The following is a 27,620-nucleotide window of genomic DNA, read 5'->3' on the forward strand; positions in this document are numbered from 1 at the left end:
TTCCTTTGTTTTTGGACTGGCTTGATGGGGGAAGTGCCGGACATCTTGGGTAGGCCAATCCACTTACTCTGCACATCTTTGGGTTTTGGGGGCGAACACGCAAACACGGGGAGAATGCGCAAACTCCACACGGACAGTGACCCAGAGCCAGGGTCGAACCTGGGACCTCGGTGCCATGAGGCAGCAGTGCTAACCACCGAGCTGCCCCTGCCATCCCAGAAAGTTGACCGCGAGAAATGCCCAACTTTCTGTCCTGCTTTTATACATTCTACATCGGTCAACTGCATCCATTGTCAGATATCCATTTTTTCCTCTGCTTCCCTCTTTTATGTTTTCCGCTGACCTTTCCTTCCAATAACTGTCTATCTGCTAATGACGTGACCAAAATATTATATCTTAATCTCTTTCTCTTTGATATTGTACACTAATTTCCTCTTTTCTCAGTCATTTCCAACACTACCTCATTAGTCTCTGTATATGTAGGTTATGCGGATTATCCCCTGTATGTCCACATCTCGAATGCATTCAGCTTATCAATTATCTCTTTATTTGTTGCCGATGTCTCAAAAGGCATTTAACCAAGATGACAAAATATAGAACCTCAGCATTCTTTTCCAAAGATTCGGGATCAGTTTAGTTTCTTTGATGTCATGTCTTCATCCAGACAATGCTGTTCTTGGCTAGCGCCATTCTCCTTCAGATCTCTCAATCACATTTCACAACGGTTGTGAAATTTTGCTCAGTATGCAAACCTTTTCACTTGCTCTAGGACAGGTTGATTCGTTTCAATTTTCACTTCATAGAATCCTTATGGTGGAGGAGGCCATTCGGCCCATTGAATCTGCACCAACCCTTTGAAAGAGCACCCGACTGAGGACCACTCCCACACCCTATCCCCATAACCCCACCTAGCCTGCACATCTTTGGATACTAAGGGACAATTTATCATGGCCAATCCATCTTTTGGACTGCGGGAGGAAACCGGAACACCCGGAGGAAATCCACGTTGACACGGGGAAAAAGTGCAAACTCCACACAGCCACCCAAAGCCGAAATTGAATCTGGGTCCCTGGTGCGGTGAGGCAGCAGTGCTAACCGGTACAGAATATTTACAGTGCAGGAGATCATTCAGTCCATTATGTCTACGGGGTTAAGTCTCTGCTCATCACTATTTTCTTGGTCTTCTTCACATTCATTCTTAATTTATGTTCCACACTCTTTGCTTTCACTGTTTACAATTTCCTGTAGTGCCTCTGCTGATTCTGCAATCAACGCCGTGTCATTCTCATTTCTCAAGTTGTTGACCTTCAAACCCACCAATGCTGCAACCGGATAGATTTTCTGTCTCTGATGATAGCTTCAGTGTACAGGTTAAACACTTTTGCGAACATAACACAAACCTGGTGCATTTGTTTGATTGGGAAGCTGTCTGACAAGTCTCTAGCAAGTCTCGTCACTGCTGATTGATTCCAATACAGATTTTCAATTAATACAGGTTAATAGATCCATAAAAAAACAAATAAATCACTCGGGTTCATTTCTTGACGGATAGAATTGAAGAGTAGAGAAGGTATGTTAAAAGCTATAACAAACCTTTGTAAAATCATACTTGGGGAAGGGAGAGCAGTTCTGGTCTCCATATTATAAAAAGGATATAGAGGCATTGGAGAGGGTGCAAAAAAATATTTGAGGCTGATAACAGAACTGTGAGGTTATATCTGTCAGGAAAGATTGAAAATGCTCGGGGGGTTTTCTGCTGAAAAGAGAAGACTGAAGGATGACACAATAAGATTAAGAAAGGGTTTGAGAGGGTAGATGTAAAAAATATGCTTTCACGTCCAGGAGCGAGCAGAACTAGGAACCATAAATATAAGATCGTTGTTATTGAATCCAAAAGAGAATTCATGAGAAACTTCTTTAGCTAGAGAAAGGTTGGAATATGGAGCTCACCATCCCAAAGAGTAGTTTAGATGAATAGCTTATATCCACTTAGTTAGATAAACACAAATGAGTAACAGTAACAGAAGGATATGTTGATGAGTTGAGAAGCAGCTCTTGTGAAAAATGAACAATGGCATGGAACCTTTGAATCAATGGCCTGCTACCGTGCTATAAATATTGTTTAGTTGTGCAAGCATAATCTTGCTAGCGAAGCAGATTTCCAAGTTGGGGGTAATAACTGTGCAAACCTTTTCACTTGCTCTACGACAGGTTGATTCTCTTCAATTTTCTACTTCAGTTCCAATCTTAATGCCACATATTTACAATTTTACATAAAGCATAAACGTTATTTTCATTTTACTGGTTACAATTTAGACAGAAAAAATTACAACATATGGGGAGCAGGCAAGTCAAGTTAGTTGGAGCTTAGATGCATCATTAAAGTGCAGGCTGAGGAAGTGGGGATGCAAATCACGTATGCTAAATCACTTCCACAGGTAAGAGGGTAGAACTAGTGTGACAAGTTTACATAAGTGGTTTTCATTATAAAAGTAAGCATGGAAATTAATAATAGAAAAAGCTAACATAGGAAAGTTAGATTTTGTTGGGAGGTGCTGCTTGCAGATGCAAGCTACTTTAATAGATTTTGCATATTACAATGATTGATGAACACAAAAATATAGAAAAATAATTTTGCCCTACAGGTAATCACTGCACAGAAATCGAGTTACTTTCAGCTCATTCAGCTTTGTCTGCCACTAAGCAAATGCTTAAGCCACAATTAAATTAATCAGATGAGTGGAATAGGAAGTTAAGTGCGTTAGGACTGGTAGTCACCGTTTATACATGCTATAATAGGTTAATACGTGGTTATACTTGGTGTTAGGCGTTCCAAACACAAGGATAGAATTGGTTACTTTCCTTGTGCTCAAACAAAATACCTTGAGGGCTTTCTCTCGCCTTTGTTGTGGCCCTTGCATTTGCCAGAGTGATGACCCTGGCTCTGTGACCTAGTACTGAGAAGGCACAGCACAAAAACAATCAGTCCATGACTTTCTCCAGGAATGAAATAGCACAAGATAATCAGATAAATAATACACACTATTAATCATGTATCACCCAGTTCAGTACTGGCATTGGAAAGACATACCTGTCTCTGTTAAAGCAGATATCACAATGTGTAGTTCTGACAAAGAGTTGTCAACCTGAAATCTTAACTCTGTTTCTCTCTCCACAGTCGAGTTACCCTCGAGCATTTCCAGCAGTACTTTGCTTGTCTCACAGAGTACGGTACTGGCACTGGACAGACATATCAGTCTCCATTTAAACATTTATCATAACTTATTGACATTTAAAATGGTACCTATTAGTGTGCTACAAAACACAGATACCCATTACAATTCGGCACAGGTCACATTAATATGTACTACAATCCAGTGCAGGCCACATTAATCCCAGTATAGTTTATTAGATGGCACACTGATACTGGTTATACTTGGCACTGATGAGCCAAGTGTGAAAACCTGAACAGCAAACCTGCTATTGGGAGTCTGACAAAGCCATCATATCTCTACCCTCAAGGAAAGTTCCAGGCTCAGACAGGATCCCAGGAGAAATGAACAAATGTAGGAGATGTCAGGCGGCTATATCACAATGTACGGCCAACAATCCATTTCCCAGCCATTCATAGATGCTACAATTTAATAATAATAATCTTTATTAGTGTCACAAGTAGGCTTCCATTCACACTGCAATGAAGCTACTGTAAAAACCACCAGTCGCAACTCTCCGGCACCTGTTCGGGTACAGTGAGGGAGAATTCAGAATGTCCAATTCACCCAACAGCAAGTCTTTCGGGACTTGTGGGAGGAAACCGGAGCACTTGGAGGAAACCCACGCAGAGACAGGGAGAACATGCAGACTCCACACAGTGACCAAAGCCGGGAGTCAAACCTGGACCCTGCAGCTGTGAAGCCACACGGCTAACCACAAAGCTACTGTGCCACCCACAAACTCCTGTAAAAGTCTGACTCAGCAGATTGACAAGCCACTTGGCAGAGCAAATACTGCCAGAGTCAAAGTGGGTTCAGGAAAGGCAGAGGTGAAGGCAGCACGGTGGCCTAGTGGTTAGCACAGCTGCCTCACGGCGCTGAGGTCCCAGGTTTGATCCCGGCTCTGGGTCACTGTCCTTGTGGATTTTGCACATTCTCCCCATGTCTGCGTGGGTTTCGCCCCCACAACCCAAAAATGTGGAGAGTAGGTGGATTGGCCATGCTAAATTGCCCTTTAATTGGAAAAAATAATTGGGTAATCTAAATTTATAAACAAAAAAGAGGAAAGGTACTTGCAACATGATCTTCATCTTTTGAAAAATACACAATAAATAACGTGAAGAACAGATGGAACTCAATTGTGCCATTGTTGACCTGACAAAGTCCTTTGACACAATGAACAGAGGCCTTGTGCAAAGTCTTAGACAGACCGGGATAGCCTGACGAGTGGTATGTCTGATCCCGCAGTTTCACAATGGAAAGACAGCTTGAGTCACTGGTTGTGGTGAACACCTGACCCCTTTGCAATAGAAAAAGTGGTGTGAAGCAGGGATAGCACGACCCTTGTGCTCTTCAGTATATTCTTTGTCTTCATGCTTTCTGGGGTAATTGATGGATTATACATATAATTCAGAAGAGACGGCAATCTCTTCAACATAATACAACTGAAATCCTCAACCAAGGTAAGAGATAAAATCGAGATTGCTGTTTGTCAGTGAATGCACCATGTCACATGACTTTCAAAGGATCATGACTGTTTTTCAATAGTAGCCGACAACAATGGGCTAGCCATCACCTTAAGACACATAATCCACCAATCACCAGCAAACTCTGACTATACCTCATCTGTAACTATCGATGACATACGCCTGAAGGCTGGAAGTAAAGAAGGTCATGCTGCTACGCTGAAAAGTTCCTCCGATCGGAGTTGGACATTTGTAAACCAATGCACGTTCCCGAGTGGGGGTTGGAAGGGGGCTCTTGTTTATAGCCAGAAGTGCTCAGATTTTGGTCTTGTTTACTATCACGGCCTCTCAGGCTTATGGAATTGAGTATTCCGATTGGCTAAACAAATGCGATTGTAAAATTGCACCGCTCTCGAAGACCTCAGAACCCAAGTAACACTTGAATCACAAACTGCTGTTTAGTGTTTATTTCTTTAAAATATTTTTATTGGCATTTTTCAATTTTTACAGAATAACAATGTAACGGATAGGGCAGCTGATATTTATATGGCGTACAGTTTCTTATTTACATTCTTTTTAACATACATTCTAATCACCGTCCCCCAGTGGTCGTCTCCTCTTTGCTCCTCGCTTCATCGCTGGTTCGCCTGTCCCTTGTCCAGGTTGTTGGCCTGCACAAATTTGTTTGCCTCCACCACGGTATTCAAATAGTGCTTTTTGTTCTGGTGCATGATCCAGAGCCTGGCTGGGAACAGCACACCAATTCGCACCCCGCTTTTGCATAGGGCTGACTTTGCCTGGTTAAACTCAGCCTTGCATTTTTCCAGATCTGGCCCAATGTCTTGGTAAACTCTGATTCTGTGGCCTTTCCATGTGCTCATTCTAGTTCGTCTTGCCCACTGCAGGATCCTCTCACGGTCCTGATATCAGTGTAGCTTTGCGGTGATCGCTCTTGGCTGCTCCCCTGCCTTGCGTTTCGGTCTGAGCGACCTGTATGCCCACTGTCGAGTTCTGGGGAGTTGGGGAAGCTGTCTCTCCCGTCTAGGTTGCCCTGTCGGGTCTCTACTCTCGATACCTTCTGGCAGGCCCACAATCTGAGTATTCTGTCAGTGGGACCTGTTCTCCTGGTCCTCGACTTTCCCCTTTAAGCTCCCTTGGGCTGCCACCAACCTTTTAACTTCTGCTCCCAGGGTGACGATCGTGTCGTTCTGGTCCGTCGAGGCTCTCTCCAGGTCGTGGATCTCTCCAGGTCGTGGATCGTCCTCTCTTGTGCTTCCACTTTCTTCTTCAACCTGTCGATTGTCTTTTGCATGGTGACCATCGTCTCTGTCACTGCCACCTGGATTATCGATCCTGATCGCCTCTTTCATGGCGGTCAGCTCCTTCATGAGGAAGGTCTTCCATCAGTCTCCAGGTGGTTGGTGGGAGGGGAGGCTGATGCTCGGGTCGATGGTCTCCCTCTCTCCTGGATGGCCGTGTCCCCCTGCCTCGTGGGTCCGCCGGCTCGTCCGCCTGTTGCTTGTGGCTCTTTCTGCTACTTCTGCTGTCCCTCCGACCCCTTAAGCTCCCATTTGCTGGCACTTTTTTTTGTGGTCGTTTTCTTTTCTCCTTTGAGGTTAATTTGTCTTCAAATGTTCAGGCAGAATTCGCCTAAAAGTGCCTATTTGGTTCTGGTTTGGAGGAGCCACCTGATGTGCGTCCGCTCAGCACATCACCATAAGTTCTTGAAGTTTATTTCAATAACACAGAGCTTGGAAATGCGTTTTAAGCTCATAACACAGAACATAAAACACTTAATAGCAGATGTCAGTCCTGTGCATCCAATACATTTTAACAAGCCTCCACGCTGTAAAGGACTAGACTTTTAAAATGACCCCATGCACCTTTTACTGCTGGCACTGTGGAATGTAAGAGGCCGACACAAGCTAGACCTAGCAAAATATTGTTCTAAAACTGCCAACCTTACTCCATTTGAGAATTTAATATACACACAAAATGGGAACAGAGAATTTCGACACAAAGGGTGGAGACCTGCTAAACCAAACACAGCCATTGGAGGATTTGGGAAAAACAACTTTCCCATCATTTTGGCATGGCACATTCAGTCACAATAGGATGAAAGTTCACTTTCTATGCTGAGCTATAAATTAAATGATTGTGCACCATTCCTTTCTCATGCTACAAATCCTGGACTTGTCCCTGTTGTCCATCAACCCAGCTCTTCCTGAATGGTTGCAGGCCTACTTCATAGTCCCATGCTCTGTTATGCAGTTTCTATCTACATGGGAAGCAGACACAAGATCCCTATTGACTAAGCACAAAGCAGCACCAGTATAAGCACCAATAGTTCAGCTCAGCAGCTCCACTCAGCCCATTCTCCTGCTGGAGGAAAACTTCAACCAAGGAAACAGCTCAGAAATGAAGAATTTTGAAGGAAAAGAATCTTAGCGATAAATCACAAGACGTTGATTATATTGATTGTACATGCCACATGGTTCAGTGATTCTCACCTCCGCGACTGGAAGTGTTCGTCATTTCTTCCTTTCCACCCATCACCTGTTTCATCAGCATACCAATCTTAGGCTGCCTCTGTTTATCAGACGAGTCTACAGAATATAACAGGATACGGGTCAAGCAAAGGTTCCCCTGAATATAACAGGACACGGAAAGATTCTACATCAGCAGAGGTACAGAGGAAATGACACGATGCAGCAGAGCTCAAAGCAGCAAGCAGAGTGCAGAAGTTGAAACAGGTGAAACGCAGATCAGCAAAGGGCACGCTGGCTGACGATGGACCAACAGAGATCAATCTTCATAAGTGTCACTCTTCTTCAGGAAGAGCTTTGAGTGAATCAAAATAGCGCTTCCACTCCCTTCCAATGATGGTATTCAATACCCCAATTACAGCCTAAATAATGCAATTTCAACATTAGCTCCTTGCTCTTGCATTCTATGCCTCCATATATAAAACCAAGGACTCAGTTTGTCTTTTCAATGGTAAAGTGGCTACTTGAGGTGTTTAAATAACAAAAGATATAGGTAAAATGTGAGTAAAGAAATTATTGTCCTTAAATCAGGATTAGAGGACAAAAGTACATCATTCACAAACTGAGCAGGTTAGAGATAAGGAACTATTTTTATGAGGTAGGATGACCAGAATTACACCTGTACTCCATAAATGGCCTTCCACTGACATTCAATGTCAGGATACCTTGTAGCTCAATGCCATTCAGATGCAAGCAGTACACATTTCACTTCATTGATAACTTTGTGAGAACATAAATCTCAGAAAGGCACAACAAACCTGAGCTGTTCATGTGAGCAGACGTGAATCCGCTGAGAGTGTTGCGACCACCCGTGTCTGCGTAGTGCGGCATGGAGTTTATCACTGCCTGTAAATACTTTTCTTGTGCTATACTGGTGGAGTCTGTCTGAGAAGAATCTGAAACAAAAATCTGTTTTTTAACAAGAGCTTCTTCGCAGACGAAGGACAGAGACAGTTAACAGGGACTCAGATCATAGTTGAAACACTCAAACACCAACTAACAAAGCAACCTGACAAAATCACACTGAAACCACAAACGACAAAGACTGAACACAGTGAACACACTGCCCTCATCTCTCAGATCTGCATGATGGCATCAGGAGCAAGTCACGCATACATTCACCAGAATGATACCTGGGCTCCAAGGTTTAAATTACAGGTAACCATTACACACACTAGGGAAATTTATGGAATTTAGAAGTTTAGGGGTGATTTGAACAAAGTTTACAAGATATTAAGGAAACACAACCTAAACTTTAGAGCCGGGCCTTTCAGAAGTGATGTTAGGAAATATATTTACATGTAAAAATAGTCTAATATCTCCCCTTCATATTCAACAGCATCACCATTACTTAATACCCAAATATCAACATCTTGAGGTTACTATTGATTTGAAACTTAACTGAGCAGTCACATAAACGTAAAGGCAACTAAAGGTCAGAAGCTGAGTATGGCTCATCTCCTGAATCCCTGAAACATCGGCAGCACAAATCAACAATGTGATATAGTGCTTAGATGAGTATAGCTGTATCACTCAAGAAGCTCGACACCATCCAGGACAAAACAAGACCGTTGATCAGTATCTCATTCAATTGCCTAAACATCAACTCCGTTCATTACCGGAGTGTCAGTCCTCAGAGTTTGCATTACCAATTGATTAGCATCCAACGTCTACACCCAATGTCTTTAATGTATAACATTCATGCTGCGACTGTCTGTAGAATGTAATGCCTATTTGCTCTACTTTGGAACATCCACAGTCCCATTGCCTGAAAAAGCTCAGTGCCTGTAAGCCTGCTACAATCACACGCCTGCCACCCACAATCCAGTGCCCACCCTCCAGTCACCCACACGCCAGCAGCCAAACTCATACCACACTTACACTCTCTATAAGGTTACATTTCGTCTTCACATTGACATCATGGTTAATACCTGCAGCTGGTGCATTCTGGGACTTGAAGAGGCCAACGACACTCTTCCCATGCAACCCAGCCGACCGCAGGAGCACAGCCTTCGTGCGAGAGTTCCTCCAACACACAACAGGGAAGCGGTTTTGTTTGTAACACCGTGAGATACGTTGCATCGTACTGTCCTGTATAGTCTGCGGGATAATCAGGAGGCTAGGGTAGCTGAAAAGGAAAAATATTAGGTCAGTTAAAGAATCATCCTGCTGCCACCGCAACAGCCTGTGCTGTAACTTTGCTATTACGAAGGCTCCCTGCTTTAAGGTTCAGTATCTTGCACTTCATCCTGGTGGGTCATGGATTTATCCAGTCCACGAAGTAGCCCGTTTACAGATGGACTGATATACTAATTACCTACAAAATATGGCTGTAGACAAATTAGGTATAACTAATACTAAGATAGAAACAATGCACACATTCAGAAAAAGGAAAAGATTTTTTTAAAGTTCTTTCATGGGATGCAGGCATCACTGACAAGTCAGCATTTGCTGTCCACCCCTAAGTGACCTTGAACTGAGTGGCAGGTAAGCTCAACTAAATTGACTACTGCATCAGACCTGGTAAGGATGGCAAATTTCCTCCCCTAAAGGACATTAATGAACTACATGTTTTTATGACACTCGATAGTTTGATGGTCACCATTACTGATTTGCTTAAATTCCCCCAGCTGGGTGAAAGCCAGGTGGGATATGAACTATGCCCCCCAGAGGATTACTAGTCTAGTGACATTACCACTCCACCACCATCTCTCCATACAATGGGAATGATCACATTAATGGGACATTACTCCATTTACCTAATAATGGAGAGGAAATGAAGGAAGAAATATATGGGTGAAAATGCAGAATGAGTAACGGACATAGAATAAAATGGGAGATTTCAACTAACCTCAAGAAAATTAGCAAGAAAGGTCACGGAAAAAAGAAATGGAGTTTTTAATCATGTGTTCTGGATTTATTTTTGGATCGAGAGATGGGAAGTGAACCAAAGCAGATAACTAAAGTAGGTGCAGGCGAACATGCAGACAACAGTAATCACAAGATAGAGTTTATAGTAATGATGAAGAAACAAGACGACGTCCAAGGTAGGATATTAGAAGGCAGCTAGGATGAGAAACACTAGAAAAGATAAACCAGAAAAATATTTTGACGAAGGGATGGAACAGCAGTAGAAAATATTTTAAAAGGTGTTCAATCCTGTTGAGAAGAAGTATACACGGAGATCAAAGCAAAACTGAAACTAAACAAAATAGCATTCACAAAGTATGTAGACATTAAAGATGAGGACTTCCAAAGGAAAATGAAGCAGTTAAAAAAAAAATTAGAGAAAAAAGGAAATCACAGAACATTAAAAAGAAATGGTCATTTGTTTTACAGACACCTATATCTAGACAAGGTTAGGAACATTAAGGGAGACACGAGACAAACTCAGCATAACAGCACAATTATTGAATGTATTTACAAGGGAGACTATGAGACTGGGAACGATGTTAGAAGAGATTCTAAAAGATAGAATTTTTCATCAAGGTGGAGTAAAGTAGTTGATTCTGAGACTAGGATCCTGAATCGTAATAAAGGAAATGACGATGATATGAGGCCTGAGTTGGCTTTGATTGATTGGGGATTGATTGTCGCGAGGAATTAAGGGCTACGGGGAGAATGCTGGTAGGTGGAGTTGAAATGCCCATCAGCCATGATTGAATGGCGGAGTGGACTCGATGGGCCGAATGGCCTTACTTCCACTCCTATGTCTTATGGTCTTATGGAACATTACTTGAAAATGAAAAATGAAATGAAAATCGCTTATTGTCACGAGTAGGCTTCAAATGAAGTTACTGTGAAAAGCCCGTAGTCGCCACATTCCGGCGCCTGTTCGGGGAGGCTGGTACGGGAATCGAACCGCGCTGTTGGCCTGCTTTAAAAGCCAGCGATTTAGCCAAGTGAGCTAAACCAGCTCCTACTTGAAGGGATGACAGTGGATAGGCAATGGAAACATTTGAGGAGTTTATGGGGGTTTATTCCTGTCTGGCACAAAAGTAAAACAGAAAAGATGGCCAATCCATGCCTTACAAGGGAGATTAGAGATAGTATTTGATCCAAGGAAGAAGCATACAAATTTGCCAAGAAAAACAACAGGTCTGAGGAGTGGGAGGAGTTTAGAATTCAGTAAAGAAGGACCAGGGTATTGATTATGTTGGGGGAAAATAGAGCACAAGAGTAAGATTGCAGGGAACATAAAAATGAACCGTAAAAGTTTCTATAGGTATGTGAAGAGAAAGATTGGTGAAGACAAATGTAGGTCCCTTACAGTCAGAAACAGGGGAATGTATAATAGGGGAGAAAGAAATGGCTGAGCAACTAAATGCATACTTTGGTTGTCTTCACAAACAAGGACACAAATCAGATATGAGAAATGTTGGGGAATGCAGGGTTTAGTGAGAAGGAGGAACTGAAGGAGATCAATATTAATAAAGAGACGGTGTTGAGGAAATTGATGGGATCGAAGGCAGATATATCCCCAGGGACTGATAATCTACATCCTAGTACTTAAGTGGCTCTAGAAATAGTGGATGCATTGGTGATCACCTTCCAAGATTCTATAGACTCTGGAACCGTTCCTACAGATTGGAGGGTAGCTAATGTAACTCCACTATTTCAAAAAGGAGGTAGAGAGAAAACAGGGAATTATAGACCAGAAAGACTAATGTCGATAGTGCGGAGAATTCTAGAATCCATTATCAAAGATTCTATAGCTGAGCACCTAGAAAACAGTGGCAGAATTGGACAGAGTCAGCATTAATTTATGGAGGGGAAATAATGCTTGGCAAATCTATTGGAATTCTTTGAGGATGCAATTGTAGGGTTAGCGAAGAGGAGCTAGTGGATGTGGTATATTTGGTCTTTCAGAAGGCTTTTGACAAAGTTCCGAGATTGGCGTGTAAAACTGAAGCGCATGAGATAGTATATTGAGATGGATAGAAAACTGGTTGGCCTACAGGAAACAAAAAGTAGGAATTAACGGGTCTTTTTCAAATTGGCAGGCAGTGACTAGTGAGGTACCTCAGGGATCGGTGCTAGGACCCCAGCTAATTCATAATTATTTAGATGAGGGAACAAAACGTAATATCACCAAATTTGCAGATGACACCAAATTGGGTAGAAGGGTGAGCTGTGAGGAGGATGCAGAGATCCTGCAGTGTGATTTGGACAAGTTGAGTGAGTGGGTAAATGAATGGCTGATGCAGTATAATTTGGATAAATACGAATTATCCACTTTGGTCGCAAAAACAAGACGACTATTATCCGAATGGCCATAAATTAGGAGAGAATGTGCAATGAGTCCTGTGTGTCCATGTTCCCTAGTCACTGATGGTAAGCATGCAGGTAAAGAAGGCAAATGGTATGCTGGCCTTCATTGCCAAGAGGATTAGAGTACAGCAGCAGGGAAGTCTTGCTGCAATTATACAGGAACTTGGTGAGGCCACACCTGGAGTAGTGTGCAGTTTTGGTCACCTTATCCGAGGAAGGATGTTTTTGCTCTAGAGGAGTGCAGCGAAGGTTTACCAGATTCCTGGGATGGTGGGACTGACGTACGAGGAGAGAATGAATTGCTTAGGATTGTATTCACTGGAATTAGGAGAATGAAGAGGGATCTCACAGAAACCTTATGAATTCTAATGGGACTAGACAGCGTTGATGCAGGAAGGGTGTTCCCGATGGAGGGTGCTGTACTCCAACTATTACTTCTGGGCAGTTTAGAAATTGGTTTGACCAAACGATAATAACAAACTTTCCGAACCAGACTTGGATTTTATGAAAACTCACCTCCTGCAGACACTGTACATGCGATTTACTGTAGTTATTCTGAATGGCTCATTCTTCGACCTGGTCAGACTATTGCTGAGCGTGCCCAAGCCCAGGCGCTGGTAGTCACGACAACAAGCTCGCTCTACCATGTGGCTCATGGTTGATTTATCTGATTTAATGGTGCTGGAAAGTGTCAGTGCACTCTGCTCTATCTCCTCGGAAACTGCAAAAAGAAACATGGGGGGGGGGGGGGGGGAGAAGAGATCAAAGGGCAGATGAGTAGCTTCTAACACTGACACAAAGGAGTGTTGGACAGCTGTAGAGTAGGAACATGCAGGGTGCACGGTGCCCGTTACATGGTCTGGACTGACACTAAGTGCAGCAATAAGAAGTAATGCAGCGCCCCATCAATACTGCAACGCAGCAGTGATCTTCCAACAGTACAACGCTCTGGCATTAGTGACTGTTCAAAAGTGCCCTCTTCTACAGTGCAGCGCTTCCACGGTATTGTGTATCTGACAGTGAGGCACTGCCCAGTATTTCACCTACAACAGTGCAGCACTCCCTCATTATGGCCCCTCCGACAGTGTAATGCCCACTCATTGCGGCCTCTCAATGCAACACTCCCTCAGTCTTAGCCACATCACAACATCCCCCCACCACAGACTGTGCAGCATTCTTTATCACTGGCGCTCAAACAGTGCAGTGCTTTCACAGCCAACCTCTCCAACAATGCAGCACACCCTCAATACTGCTTCCTGACATTATACTATTTTATCAGTAGGGTCTCATCAACAATGCAATGCTTCCTCCATTCTAGCTGCCGGACAGTGCACAATGTAGACTCATGCAACGAGAAGCATCTCCGCTGTCCATCATAGCCCATGTCCCACTTGCTAATATCGAGACCCAGCACTGACTAGCCCCAGTTACCTGGCACAGACTGACCACATACCGGATATTTGATCTAGATTGTCACCGTGTGCGGGAGAAGCTCGCTGGTCCCATGTTGGGGGTGTATATTTCTTTCTGGTCACGTACTGCCGTCCAATTGTCTTCTTTGCATTCTTCATGATATTCTTTGACATGGTTCTGAATAGATTAAATCAGAACCATTTTTAATTTCAAAGGGACTGATTTCTACTGATTGTTGATTTCAACTAATTCCCGAAAAATCTTGAAACCATAAAAGGGCCAGTACAGATACTGGTACATTAGCAATTTTGACTTGCTGCTGACTCAAGACCATGCACCTGCCAGGAACTATAGAAAGAGACACATTAAATGCACTTTGTTGCTTAGTAATCCATCAGAAGTCAGTCTTAAATTTAAGGGAGGCCAATCAGGGAGAGCACAAGTCAAGCTCTGAGCAGCACACACCTGACAGGAGCACATTTTCTATGGTGATCTGCACCATAGGGCCTCAGCCCTTTCCCATGATGTACCTTGTGGTGCTGCATGAGACATGTCCAGGTCCCTTTGGCCATGTAAACAAATGCTTTTTCTTTTCCTAGGGATTAACAAAGAATAAAATTGTCAATGTGTCCCGGCCCTGGTGGTGGTGGGGGCGTGTTGCCAATAGTGGGTGGAGTTAAATCGACAGAATGTGTGGCTTTGAGCTCATAGTCACCAGAGTTATATGATGCCCCCATGGTTTCTGCCAAGGCTTATGGTTTAAACTCAGACCTGGAGAATAGGCACCTTGGGTGAATTGCAAGTAGGGAAAGGGTTCCATAGAATTGAGCTTAGCTATCAGACAGCTCCTTCACAATAGGATGGATAAACATGACTAAAACAGGGAACCAAAATTAGAAAAGACTCAGACATTAAATTACTAGGCTGAGTGGAATTGCACACCTGTACTTTGCTGTGGGGCAGCAGGTGCAGGATTTCGCCATCCATGCTCTACACTGTTTGCCCTCATGCCAGGCAAGGAGAGGTTTGAATGTGTGTCAGGGGATGTGGAGCAGGTGATGATCTCTTCAATCTTCAAGTGCCAACTGAAATCTGAGGGTTTAACATTTGGTGGCACAACAAACTAAAGTGCAACGGGCAGGAAGGGCGACACCAGCACTACTGAAAGCCGCCCTGCTGACTTCTGTTCATAACTGTTCCACACACGTCCCCAGCTCACCTCAGCGATGGATTCTTCTCCTTCTGCTTGGACTCCACACCTTGCTTAGGCGACTGGCCTACAGTGAATGCAAAGGTGTAGTGCACATACTGTGGGTACCTCAGTTTGTGGATGTGCTTCCGAAATATTTCTACCATTTCAGATGCCACTTCTTCATTAAAGGCGATCTTCATCAACTATTCGGAAATAAAAAGAAACATGTCTATGATGTCTATGGATGAGAAACAACACCTTGAGGTTGGGGTTACCCCCTGCTGACAGGCTTCGCTAGAAATTATACAAACTCCTTTTGTGGTTTTTAAGTACCTCGGTAACATGGCTTAGAGTTTACAGTGAAGTTACTTCAATGAACGGATAAATATAAGATTTCTCTCGTTATTTTCTGCCCTAATTGCTTTAAACAAGTACCATTACAAGACGAGGGGGAAGGTGACTGGTTCACTTGCCCCATTAATTCCAGACAAGTTGTAAGCAGACAAGCACTTCATGAAGGGGGCACACCAAAGAATAGAGTTCCATGGAGAAATAGGTTTAATCCAAACAAACTTCAAATGGAGAGTCCAGATAAATTTAGGGAAAACATCACTAAGAGGGAACCATTAGGAATATGGAAAGTGTGGTGGAGAGGGGAGATGGGATATGGCTTAATTTATATCCAGAGAGTAGATCAAGAGGCCAACAAAACTTATCAGTAAATGACAAAAACTAAAGAATTTATTAACATTAATCAAAATACAGCAAGAAGTCTTACAACACCAGGTTAAAGTCCAACAGATCCAACACCCCAGTCCAACGCCGGCATCTCCACATCAAAAATATAGCAAAGCAGTGGAAATCCTGAAATCCTTTAAGATAAAATTAGACACTACAAATTGGGGACTGTAGGGTCAATCGGGATGGACAAAGCTGGTGCGAATGTCCTTCAGCCATGACTACACTGAGTCAGCATGAATAAACGGAATGTTAAACCCCAGGTTTACGGATATCTACAGCTTGTAAAATAGGCTCATTGGGTCAATTAGTACAGCCAAAGCTCTCCAGATGTCTTACCTGAAAGGTGGAGGAACGCAATTGGAGCACATCCTGGGAATCCTGCTGGGTAATCTTCTTCTCTTTGGTAAAAGAGGCAAGAGGGAACGAACGAACCACAGTCTGTTCCCCAGCTAACAAAATGGAAAGAGAAAATGTATAGTTCTCCAGAAATCCAGGGCTTCCTTATATTAATCCAAAAACACCCCTATGTCAGTGAGTGCTTTCAAAACGTTCTCCCATTGTGACCCCACTCTGAGGCTTGAAAATTGCCATGGCCCTTCTGACTTACTATGGGTCAGAGCACCACAGCTGCCATTGCTGCCTCGGAGCTTGCAACTCCAAAATTTCATCTCGGATCACAACCTAGTTTGGGAAGCCCTGCTTTACATTATCCTGAAGCCCTCAATTAGATTCTAGCTTGCAATTTGCTCTCAAGTACCATTGCAGCAGATACATCTGCAGGAGTGACCACCGCACAGTCCTAGTAAAGACAAAATTCAGTCTTTACATTCAGGATACCTCCGCGTGCCAGTCAACATAAGCAGCAAGTAAAAGACAGAACAAAGCATTTCCACAACCGACGGATCAGATCTAAGCTCTAACCAGCCATGATTGGTGGTGGTAACAATCCTCAATGTTGGGCGGCACGTTGGCACAGTGGTTAACACTGCTGCCTCACAGCACCAGGGAACCGGGTTCAATTCCAGCCTTGGGTGACTATGTGAAGTTTGCACATTCTCCCAGTGCCTGCGTGAGTTTCCTCTGGGTGCTCCGGTTTCCTCCCACAGTCCAAAGATGTGCAGGTTAGGTAGATTGGCCATTCTAAATTTCCCCTTAGTGTCAAAAGATGTGTAAGTTAGGTGGGGCTACAGGGATAGGCAGGGGAGTGGACCTAGGTAGGGCGCTCTTTTGGAGGGTCGATGCAGGTTCAATGGGCTGAATGGCCTCCTTCTGCACTGTGGGGTTCTATGGACAATGGATGGAGGAGTCCAGCACAATAGTGCAAAAGATAAGGCTGAAGCACTCACAACAAACAGCCAGAAGTGCCAAGTGGATGATCCATCTCGGTTCCCTCTGAAGGTCCCCAGCATCACAGGTATCAGTCTCCAGCCAATTTGCTTCACTCCACCTGATATCAAGAAAGGACTGATGGCACTGGGTACTGCAAAGCCTATGGGCCATGACAATGTTCCAGCAATAGTGCTGAAGACTTGTGCTCCAGAGCTTGCTGTGGCCCTTGCCAAACTATTCCAGTACAGCTATAACATTGGCATCAACCTCATATTGTGGTAAATTACCCAGGTAGTCCTATTGACAAGAAATAGGACAAATCCATCCCGGCCAATTTCCACCCCATCTGTCTACTCACGATCATAACTGATGGAAAAGATCATCAACAGCACTATCAAGCGGCACTTACTCAGCAATAACCTGCTCACTGACACTCAGTTTGGATTCCGCCAGGGTCACTCAGCTTATGACTTCATTACAGCCTTGGTTCAAACACGCACAAAAGAGCTAAATGGCAGAGGTGAGGGGAGATCGACTGCCCTTGACATCGAAGCAGCATTTGACCGAATATGATATCAAAGAGCCTGAGCAAAAACTGGGAGTCAATGGGAATTGGGGAGAAACCATCCGCTGGTTAGAGTCATACCTGGCACAAAGGAAGATGGTTATGGTGGTTGGAGATCAATCATCTCAGCTCCAGGACATCACTGTAGGAGTTCCTCAGGGTAGTGTCCTAGGCCCAACCATCTTCAGCTGCTTCATTAATGACCTTCCCCCCATCACAAGATCAGAAGTGGGGATGCTCGCTGATGGCTGCATAATGTTCAGTGCCAATGACAACTCCCCAAAGATAGGGAAGCAGTTCAAATGCAGCAACACCTGGATAATATCCAGGCTTGGGCTGTCATGTGGAAAATAACATTCACGCCACACAAATGACAGGCAATAACCATCTCCAACGAGAGAGCATCTAACCGTCAGCCCTTGACAATCAATGACATTACCATCGCTGAATTCCCCCACTATCAACATCCTGGGTTTGCCATTGACCCAAGATGAACTGGAGTAGCCATATTAATACTGTGGCTACCAGGGCAGGTCAAAGGCGAGAAATCATATAGTGAGTAAATCATCTCTGACTCCCCAAAGCCAGTCCACCACCTACATGGCACAAGGGCAGCACGGAGGCACAGTGGTCAGCACTACTGCCTCACAGCACCAGGGACCCGTGCTTGATTCTGACCTCAGGCGGCTGTCTACGTGGAGTTTTCACATTCTTCCAGTGTCTCTGTGGCTTGCCTCCGGGTGCTCCGGTCTCCTTCTACAGTCCAAAGATGTGCAGGTTAGGTGGATTGGCCATATTAAATTGCCTCTAGTGTCCAACGGTTAGGTGGGGTTACAGCGGAATGGGCAGAGGTATGGTGCTCTTTCAGAGAGTCAGTGCAGACTCAATGGTCTAAATGGCCTCTTTCTACACTGTAGCGACTCTATGAAATCGGGAGTGTAATGAAATGCTCAGCACTTGCCTGGATAAGTGCAGCTCCAATAACACTCAAGAAGCACAACACCATCCAGGACAAAGCAGCCCGCTTGATTGTTCCCTCGTCCACAAAATTCAATCCCTCCACCACCGATAAACATCGTCAGCCCCGTGTACCCGTGCACTGTAGCAACTCACCAAGGTTCCTTAGGCAGCACCTTCCAAAGCCATGACCACTACCATCTAGAAGGACAAGTAGATACCTGGCAATACCACCACCTAAAGGTTCCCCTCCAAGTCACTCACCATCTTGACTTGGAAATATATCGCTTTTCCTTCACTGTCCTGGAATCCAAAATCCTGGAATTCCCTCCCTAACAGCACTGTGAGTGAACCTACATCTCAGGCACTGCAGCGATTCAAGGCAGCTCACCACCACCTTCTGAAAGGCAACTGGGCCTGGACAGCAACATACACATCCGATAAATGAATTGAAGAAATTATTCTATATATAATTCCTCAAACCTCTCTTTGTATTTCACTTGTGAGTACCTGTTATTCTAAACACCTATCCTACCTTTCCCAGAACCCCATTATCACATTTCTGACAGTAAGTCACTCCTGGGTACGTCATCCTGCTTGCAAATCACTTGGCCTAACCTCTCGATTAGATCTTAGTTTATATCACCCAAACTTGAGATAAGGCAGCTTTGTTTCTGATTTTGTACCTAGTGTTTCAACGGGCGCCCCTTTGAAGATGATGCGGTAGGTGGTGAGGAAAATAGCACCCTCTGCTGGCATGATGGGTGGGCCTCCCAAGGAACCACCCACTGACTCCTCTCGTCCATCTGGCATCAGGATTACTCGCAGTGCTTCCATTACCAGTTCCTCCCCAAACAGCAGTGCCGGGCTCAGAAGTTTAGGCTGAAGTCAGAACCAAATAAGAGAGAAAAGGAATCATTAAGTGACCAAAATAAACTTGATTTCATACAAAGGAACATTTAACACACCTCATCTGAAGAAATATTCGGATTTCCTGCTCAATTCTGATATATAACATACCACAAATGGATTTAGCGGGTATGATATTTGCCAGAATTAGAAACCTGGAATGAATTGTATAACTGTGTGGCGAGATTGGCAGCTTACCGTGAACTGTGAATTTGCTCACCTTCAGAATAGCGGGATGGCGTTTGCTTTCTCGATGAACAGCATCCAATGTCTCAATGTGCATCTGTACAATGTCTGTCAAAGGAGAAACATAAAACGTCTGAAAATATAAATCCCAAACTAAAGAACGATTCTCCAGCCAGCACACACGGTCAAGGGGTGAGGTGCGGAAGGTATGGAGACTGATTCCATTAGTTGAGGAGTCTGGAACAAGGGAATATGGATTTCAGATATAGAACAGAAGGGACAAGTATATTTCTGGGAAACCAGAGAACGTGTCGCCATTTAAAAATTTGTTAGACTTGGGTACAGATGGAGGCTGGGTCGTGCAAAGGGTTGAGCTTGGAGGCACTGGTGGCAGTGACTCTGTTGTCTGCCCCAGCGAAATATTCTTTGAATCCAGTGGTCGTCTCCACTTTGAAAATATGGCGGCAACTCCATCAGCAATTTAAGTTGAGGCCAGAGTCAAGATCGGCTCCTATCTGTAGAAATCATGTGTTTGAGCCAGCAAAGTTGGATGCCACATTTTGGGGGTGGAAAGGTAAGGGGCTGGAGAGGGTGAAAGATTTGTTTCTGGAGGGACGGGTTACTAGCTTAGAGGGGTTGAAGGAGAAAACGGGGGGGGGGGGGGGGGGGGGGGGGGGGTGTTATATACACACGTTCAGCTACGGGACATTGTTCGGTGGACATTTACGACATTCCCGGCAGCGCCACCGTCCATTTTATTGGAGAGGATACTCTCCTGTGCGGGGTCAGAAATGGGCAGCATGTCCGGGATATGTGGACGGATCTTGGGGAAAGAACAGGTTTCGGTGGAAGAGGTGAAGGCCAGGAGGTGGGAGGAGGAGGTGGGAGGAAGAGCTGGGACCCATCTTGGAGGAGGTGATGTGGAGTGCGTCCCTCCGTAGGGTGAATTCCACGTCATCCAATGCTAGGTTGAGCTTAACACAGCTTGAAGTGCTGTTTAGAGCGCACCTCACCAAGGCCAGGGTGTGTCAATTCTTTGCAGGGTTGGAGGATAAGTGTAAGCAGTATCCCAGAGGGTCCGCGAACCACGCACACATGTTGTGGTCTTGTCCCAAATTGGTGGGTTTTTGGTGGTCTTTTTACTGCACTATATCGGCAATCTTGAATGTTGATTTTGAACGATATTCATTAGTAGCTATACTCCGGGTGTCGGACCAGTCAGAGTTAAGGATAGGTGTGGGGGCGGATGCCCTGGCATGTGCCTTGTTGATTGCTCGGTGGCGGATTTTGCTGAGTTGGAGGCAGGCGACGCCACTTAGTGCCTCAGAGTGACTAGGTTACTTGATGGAGTCAAGTTCACTGTGAGAGGGTGCGGGGAGTACAGTTGTTGGCTGTTTTTAGGTTTGTTTACTGTTGATACACGTGTTAGTCTGTTTTGCTGTGTAAATTTCTGGATATAAAATCTTAAAAATTCAATAAAAATATATATATATTTTTTTAAAGAGTTTGTTAGACAGTGGATCAAAAGTAAAATACTGCAGATGCTGGAAATCTGAAAGAGCCATCAACTTGAAACATTAATTATGTTTCTTTCGCTACAGAAGTTGCTTGACCTGAATATTTCCAGCATTTTCTCTTTAGATAAGTGATTGCTCATCTACAAAGTCCCATCAAACATTCCCAGAGTTGGCACAGTATGGGTTACATGCAGAATAATTCCCCTCTTCGCTGTCCCATCAGCACTAAACTGAGGCACTTTCTCAGATAATGCCAGCTTATTGCTGGATAATGTGAGGGCTTTAGGTGACTGTCTTTACACAGCTATGCAGCATCCATGAGCCTGAGCCTTCTCCACAAGGAGGTGGCAAAATGTGCCAGACAGTAAATCTCAGTTTACCTGGTAAATTGGTGTGAAGTGCTTTCAAATGGTCATTACTGACACCGCTCTCTGTGCAGACTTTGTCCACAAATCTGTTGATGAATCGAACCACTGAATTTGCCACATCAGAAGTCTCTGCATCCTCAAACCCACTTTCAGTATCATAGCTCTCGGCCATACTGCCTGCAATACTATAGCACAGAAAGGGTCAATCAGGGCAGAGCATGGAATTCTGCTTGATATCTCAAATCAGAAATTACAGTTAGAAAACAAGATCACCCAATACAAGCCCAACATAACCTTCAAAGAGCAGAGCACACACGGAAAATCTTAAGCATTACACATGCCTTGTTATGCACAATGTGTTTCAGTAGAGTTTTACACTGAATCCTAAGATTATTTTTCCACTCTACCTTTGTAGACTGGGATATCTCAGTCAGTGTCTAACCTCCACTGGAGGTTGGTGTTTCACGGTCTGAGTTACCATTAGTACTGGTTGAGGTTCCATTGCCTATAGCTACTAGCACAGTCTGGGGTTTCAGCATCTGAGTGACTGAGTGCACAGGCAGGGCTTTCACTGTGTCTGAGTGTGACAGCTAACAGGCTGGAGTTTCAATGCGAGTGACCATTTGCCACGGTTGGGGTTTCATCATCTATGACCACCAAGAAACAATGATAAAGTGAGTGATGTTGGTCCTGACCTGTTTGTTACAAAGCTGTTGCTCACACTTTCCAAGTCTCCAACAGCTGTACTGCGCAGCAGGCGGTTCTTGCTGGTATCGAGTGGCAAGAGCAGGTAGGTGAGACGATTGCCATAATGAATGGCCTGACTATACACTATGCTCTCCTCTTTATCAATCAGTTCTTGCTGCTTCTCTTTGCTGCGGGTTGGCCACATGCGTAATTGTTCTGCTGCCACTTCCAGTGCTGATCTCTGTTGCTTCTCGATGTTGTCACAACCCTTTGAAAACACAATGGGCAGAACGCTCGCAACACCAGTCTGTGCAACATTTCACTATGGAACATACCATACATATAAGTAACTACATAACACTTTCAACTGATATTAATATCCTTGCCCTTGGTCTGGTGTTTCACCTTTTGTGAGTGAATGCCAGCAAATGCTGGTGTTTCACTGTCTACTGCTCACACAGGCTGGAGTTTCATTATGTGACCGTTGGCACAGAACATAAGAAATAGGAGTAGGCCATTCAGCGCTTGAAGCCCTTCCACAATTCAATGGGATCATGGCTGATCTTCTATTTCAACACCATTTTCCTGGTCTATCCCCATGTCCCTTTATGCTTTTAATGTGCAGAAATCTATCACAGGAACAGGAGTGGGCCATTCAGCCCTCTGAGCCTGCTCCACCATTCAATTAGATCATGCCTGATCATCTACCTAGTCATAGACGTTTACAGCATGAAAACAGGCCCTTCGGCCCAACTTGTCCATGCAGCCCAGTTTTTCCACTAAGTTATTCCCAATTGCTTGCATTTGACCCATATCCCTCTACACCCAGATTTCCCATATAACTGTTTAAATGCTATTTAAAACCACTGCGCCAATGCCGCCCTACCTCAATGACACTTTCCCGTAGTGTCTCCATATCCTTCAATGGCATTCGTCTCCAGAAATCAATCGATTTCTGTCTTGAACATGCTCAATGATTGAGCTTCCGGGGTAGAGAATTCCGAATATTAACCATTTTCTGCATGAAGAAATTCCTCCTCATTTCAATTTTAAATAGCCTGCCCTTTATCCTGAGATTATGTCCCCTGGTTTTGGACTCACCAGCCAGGGAAACACCTCATCTACATCCGCCTCGTCACACCCTGAAACATTTGGCACGTCCGTTTCAATAAGATCATCCCTCATTCTTCACAATTCTAGAAATTACAGACCTAGTCTTCCCATTCTTTCAGCATAAAACAATCCTACCATCCCAGGTTAATCTGGTGAACCCAGTGGCGTGCAGAGGTCTGGTGATGCCCGGGGCAAATCTTGATTGTATGACCCAAAGCCCCACGTAAATATTTTATTAAATATCACCAAAAAACCTATAGAAAACGTAGTTGCACACGTTCTAGAGCTATTCACTGACCTCTTTATCTTTAGAACATAGAACGATACAGCGCAGTACAGGCCCTTCGGCCCTCGATGTTGCACCGACATGGAAAAAAACAAAAGGCCATCTAACCTACACTATGCCCTCATCCAATAAACTTTTAAATGCCCTCAATGTTGGCGAGTTCACTACTGTTGCAGGTAGTGCATTCCACGGCCTCACCACTCTTTGCGTAAAAAACCCACCTCTGACCTCTGTCCTATATCTATTACCCCTCAATTTAAGGCTATGTCCCCTCGTGCTAGCCACCTCCATCCGCGGGAGAAGGCTCTCGCTGTCCACCCTATCTAACCCTCTGATCATTTTGTATGCCTCTATTAAGTCACCTCTTAACCTTCTTCTCTCTAACGAAAACAACCTCAAGTCCATCAGCCTTTCCTCATAAGATTTTCCCTCCATACCAGGCAACATCCTGGTAAATCTCCTCTGCACCCGTTCCAAAGCTTCCACGTCCTTCCTATAATGAGGCGACCAGAACTGTGCGCAATACTCCAAACGCGGCCGTACTAGAGTTTTGTACAACTGCAACATGACCTCATGGCTCCGGAACTCAATCCCTCTACCAATAAAGGCCAACACACCATAGGCCTTCTTCACAACCCTATCAACCTGGGTGGCAACTTTCAGGGATCTATGTACATGGACACCGAGAGCCCTCTGCTCATTAACACTACCAAGAATTTTACCATTAGCCAAATATTCCGCATTCCTGTTATTCTTTCCAAAGTGAATCACCTCACACTTCTCCACATTAAACTCCATTTGCCACCTCAGCCCAGCTCTGCAGCTTATCTATGTCCCTCTGTAACCTGCAACATCCTTCCGCACTGTCTACAACTCCACCGACTTTAGTGTCGTCTGCAAATTTACTCACCCATCCTTCTGCGCCCTCCTCTAGGTCATTTATAAAAATGACAAACAGCAACGGCCCCAGAACAGATCCTTGTGGTACGCCACTCGTAACTGAACTCCATTCTGAACATTTCCCATCAATTACCACTCTCTGTCTTCTTTCAACTAGCCAATTTCTGATCCACATCTCTAAATCACCCTCAATCCCCAGCCTCTGTATTTTCTGCAATAGCCGACCGTGGGGAACCTTATCAAACGCTTTACTGAAATCCAATACACCACATCAACTGCTCTACCCTCGTCTACCTGTTCAGTCACCTTCTCAAAGAACTCGATAAGGTTTGTGAGGCATGACCTACCCTTCACAAAACCATGCTGACCATCCCTAATCATATTATTCCTATCTAGATGATTATAAATTGTATCTTTTATAATCCTCTCCAAGACTTTACCCACCACAGACGTTAGGCTCACTGGCCTATAGTTACCGGGGTTATCTCTACTCCCCTTCTTGAACAAAGGGACCACATTTGCTATCCTCCAGTCCTCTGGCACTATTCCTGTAGCCAATGATGACCTAAAAATCAAAGCCAAAGGCTCAGCAATCTCTTCCCTGGCTTCCCAGAGAATTCTAGGATAAATCCCATCAGGCCCCGGGGACTTATCTATTTTCACCTTGTCCAGAATTGCCAACACTTCTTCCCTACGCACCTCAATGCCATCTATTCTAATAGCCTGGGTCTCAGCATTCTCCTCCACAATATTATCTTTTTCCTGAGTGAATACTGACGAAAAGTATTCATTTAGTATCTCGCTTATCTCCTCAGCCTCCACACACAACTTCCCACCACTGTCCTTGACTGGCCCTACTCTTACCCTAGTCATTCTTTTATTCCTGACATACCTATAGAAAGCTTTTGGGTTTTCCTTGATCCTACCTGCCAAAGACTTCTCATGTCCCCTCCTTGCTCGTCTTAGCTCTCTCTTTAGATCCTTCCTCGCTTCCTTGTAACTATCAAGCGCCCCAACTGAAACTTCACGCCTCATCTTCACATAGGCCTCCTTCTTCCTCTTAACAAGAGATTCCACTTCTTTGGTAAACTACGGTTCCCTCGCTCGACCCCTTCCTCCCTGCCTGACTGGTACGTACTTATCAAGAACATGCAATAGCTGTTCCTTGAACAAGCTCCACATATCCAGTGTGCCCAACCCTTGCAGCCTACTTCTCCAACCTACACATCCTAAGTCATGTCTAATGGCATCATAATTGCCCTTCCCCCAGCTATAACTCTTGCCCTGCGGGGTATACTTATCCCTTTCCATCACTAACGTAAAGGTCACCAAATTGTGGTCACTGTTTCCAAAGTGCTCACCTACCTCCAGATCTAACACCTGGCCTGGTTCATTACCCAAAACCAAATCCAATGTGGCCTCGCCTCTTGTTGGCCTGTCAACATATTGTGTCAGGAAACCCTCCTGCACACATTGTACAAAGAACGACCCATCTAATGTACTCGAACTATATAATTTCCAGTCAATATTTGGAAAGTTAAAGTCTCCCATAACAACTACCCTGTTACTTTCGCTCTTTTCCAGAATCATCTTCGCCATCCTTTCCTCTACATCCCTAGAACTATTAGGTGGCCTATAGAAAACTCCCAACAGGGTGACCTCTCCTTTCCTGTTTCTAACCTCAGCCCATATTACCTCAGAAGAAGAGTCCCCATCTAGCATCCTTTCCGCCACTGTAATACTGTCCTTGACAAGCAGCGCCACACCTCCCCCTCTTTTGCCCCCTTCTCTGACCTTACTAAAACACCTAAACCCCAGAACCTGCAACAACCATTCCTGTCACTGCTCTATCCATGTCTCTGAAATGGCCACAACATCAAAGTCCCAGGTACCAATCCATGCTGCCAGTTCCCCTACCTTATTTCGTATACTCCTGGCATTGAAGTAGACATACTTCAAACCACCTACCTGAACACTGGCACCCTCCTGCGAAGTCAAATCTGTGCTCCTGACCTCTATACTCTCAATCTCCCGTACCCCAAAACTACAATCCAGGTTCCCATGCCCCTGCTGAATTAGTTTAAACCCCCCCAAAGAGCACTAACAAATCTCCCCCCAGGATATTGGTGCCCCTCAGGTTCAGATGTAGACCATCCTGTCTATAGAGGTCCCACCTTCCCCAGAAAGAGCCCCAGTTATCCAGAAATCTGAATCCCTCCCGCCTGCATCATCCCTGTAGCCACGTGTTTAATTGCTCTCTCTCCCTATTCCTCATCTCACTATCATGTGGCACGGGCAACAACCCAGAGATAATAACTCTGTTTGTTCTCGCTCTGAGCTTCCATCCTAGCTCCCTAAAGGCCTGCCTGACATCCTTGTCCCCTTTCCTACCTATGTCGTTAGTGCCAATGTGGACTACGACTTGGGGCTGCTCCCCCTCCCCCTTAAGGACCCGGAAAACACGATCCGAGACATCACGTACCCTTGCACCTGGGAGGCAACATACCAAACGTGAGTCTCTCTCGCTCCCACAAAATCTCCTATCTGTGCCCCTGACTATTGAGTCCCCAATTACTAATGTTCTACTCCTTTCCCCCCTTCCCTTCTGAGCAACAGGGACAGACTCCGTGCCAGAGGTCCGTACCCTATGGCTTAGGGTCCCTGCACAGACTGCTTCTTCCCAGTCCCTCTTACAGTTACCCATCTATCTCCAGTCTTTGGTGTAACTACTTCCCTGAAGCTCCTATCTATGACCCCCTCTGCCTCCCGAATGATCCGAAGTTCATCCAGTTGAAGCTCCAGGTCCCTAACACGGTTTTTGAGGAGCTGGAGTTGGGTGCACTTCCCACAGATGAAATCAGCAGGGACACTGACGGCGTCCCTCACCTCAAACATTCTGCAGGAGAAGCATTGTACTGCCTTCCCTGACATCACCTCTAGATTTAAAAAAAACAAGAAGAAA

The 27,620-nt window shown here is 44.6% G+C and overlaps 1 protein-coding gene across 8 annotated transcripts in view; it reads right to left on the reverse strand.

The window, feature by feature from the left end:
• sbf1 (SET binding factor 1) overlaps positions 1–27,620 on the reverse strand; it is a 198,636-nt gene that overhangs the window by 26,715 nt on the left and 144,301 nt on the right. For 3 of the 8 annotated variants that reach the window (XM_038811637.1, XM_038811636.1, XM_038811640.1), the window contains 12 exons: positions 22,368–22,627; positions 21,685–21,857; positions 19,822–19,895; positions 19,379–19,574; positions 16,178–16,290; positions 15,128–15,303; positions 13,949–14,085; positions 13,012–13,216; positions 9,156–9,352; positions 7,983–8,120; positions 7,189–7,284; positions 2,883–2,957 (listed from right to left, as the gene is read on the reverse strand). In XM_038811637.1, the coding sequence (XP_038667565.1) occupies positions 2,883–2,957; positions 7,189–7,284; positions 7,983–8,120; positions 9,156–9,352; positions 13,012–13,216; positions 13,949–14,085; positions 15,128–15,303; positions 16,178–16,290; positions 19,379–19,574; positions 19,822–19,895; positions 21,685–21,857; positions 22,368–22,627 (1,840 nt within the window). The remainder of the gene's footprint in view (positions 1–2,882; positions 2,958–7,188; positions 7,285–7,982; positions 8,121–9,155; positions 9,353–13,011; positions 13,217–13,948; positions 14,086–15,127; positions 15,304–16,177; positions 16,291–19,378; positions 19,575–19,821; positions 19,896–21,684; positions 21,858–22,367; positions 22,628–27,620) is intronic. The other 5 variants (XM_038811642.1, XM_038811638.1, XM_038811644.1 and 2 more) reach the window with 3 other exon arrangements.

This window comes from Scyliorhinus canicula, chromosome 11 (assembly GCF_902713615.1).
Source record: "Scyliorhinus canicula chromosome 11, sScyCan1.1, whole genome shotgun sequence".
NCBI classification, from domain to species: Eukaryota; Metazoa; Chordata; class Chondrichthyes; order Carcharhiniformes; family Scyliorhinidae; genus Scyliorhinus; species Scyliorhinus canicula.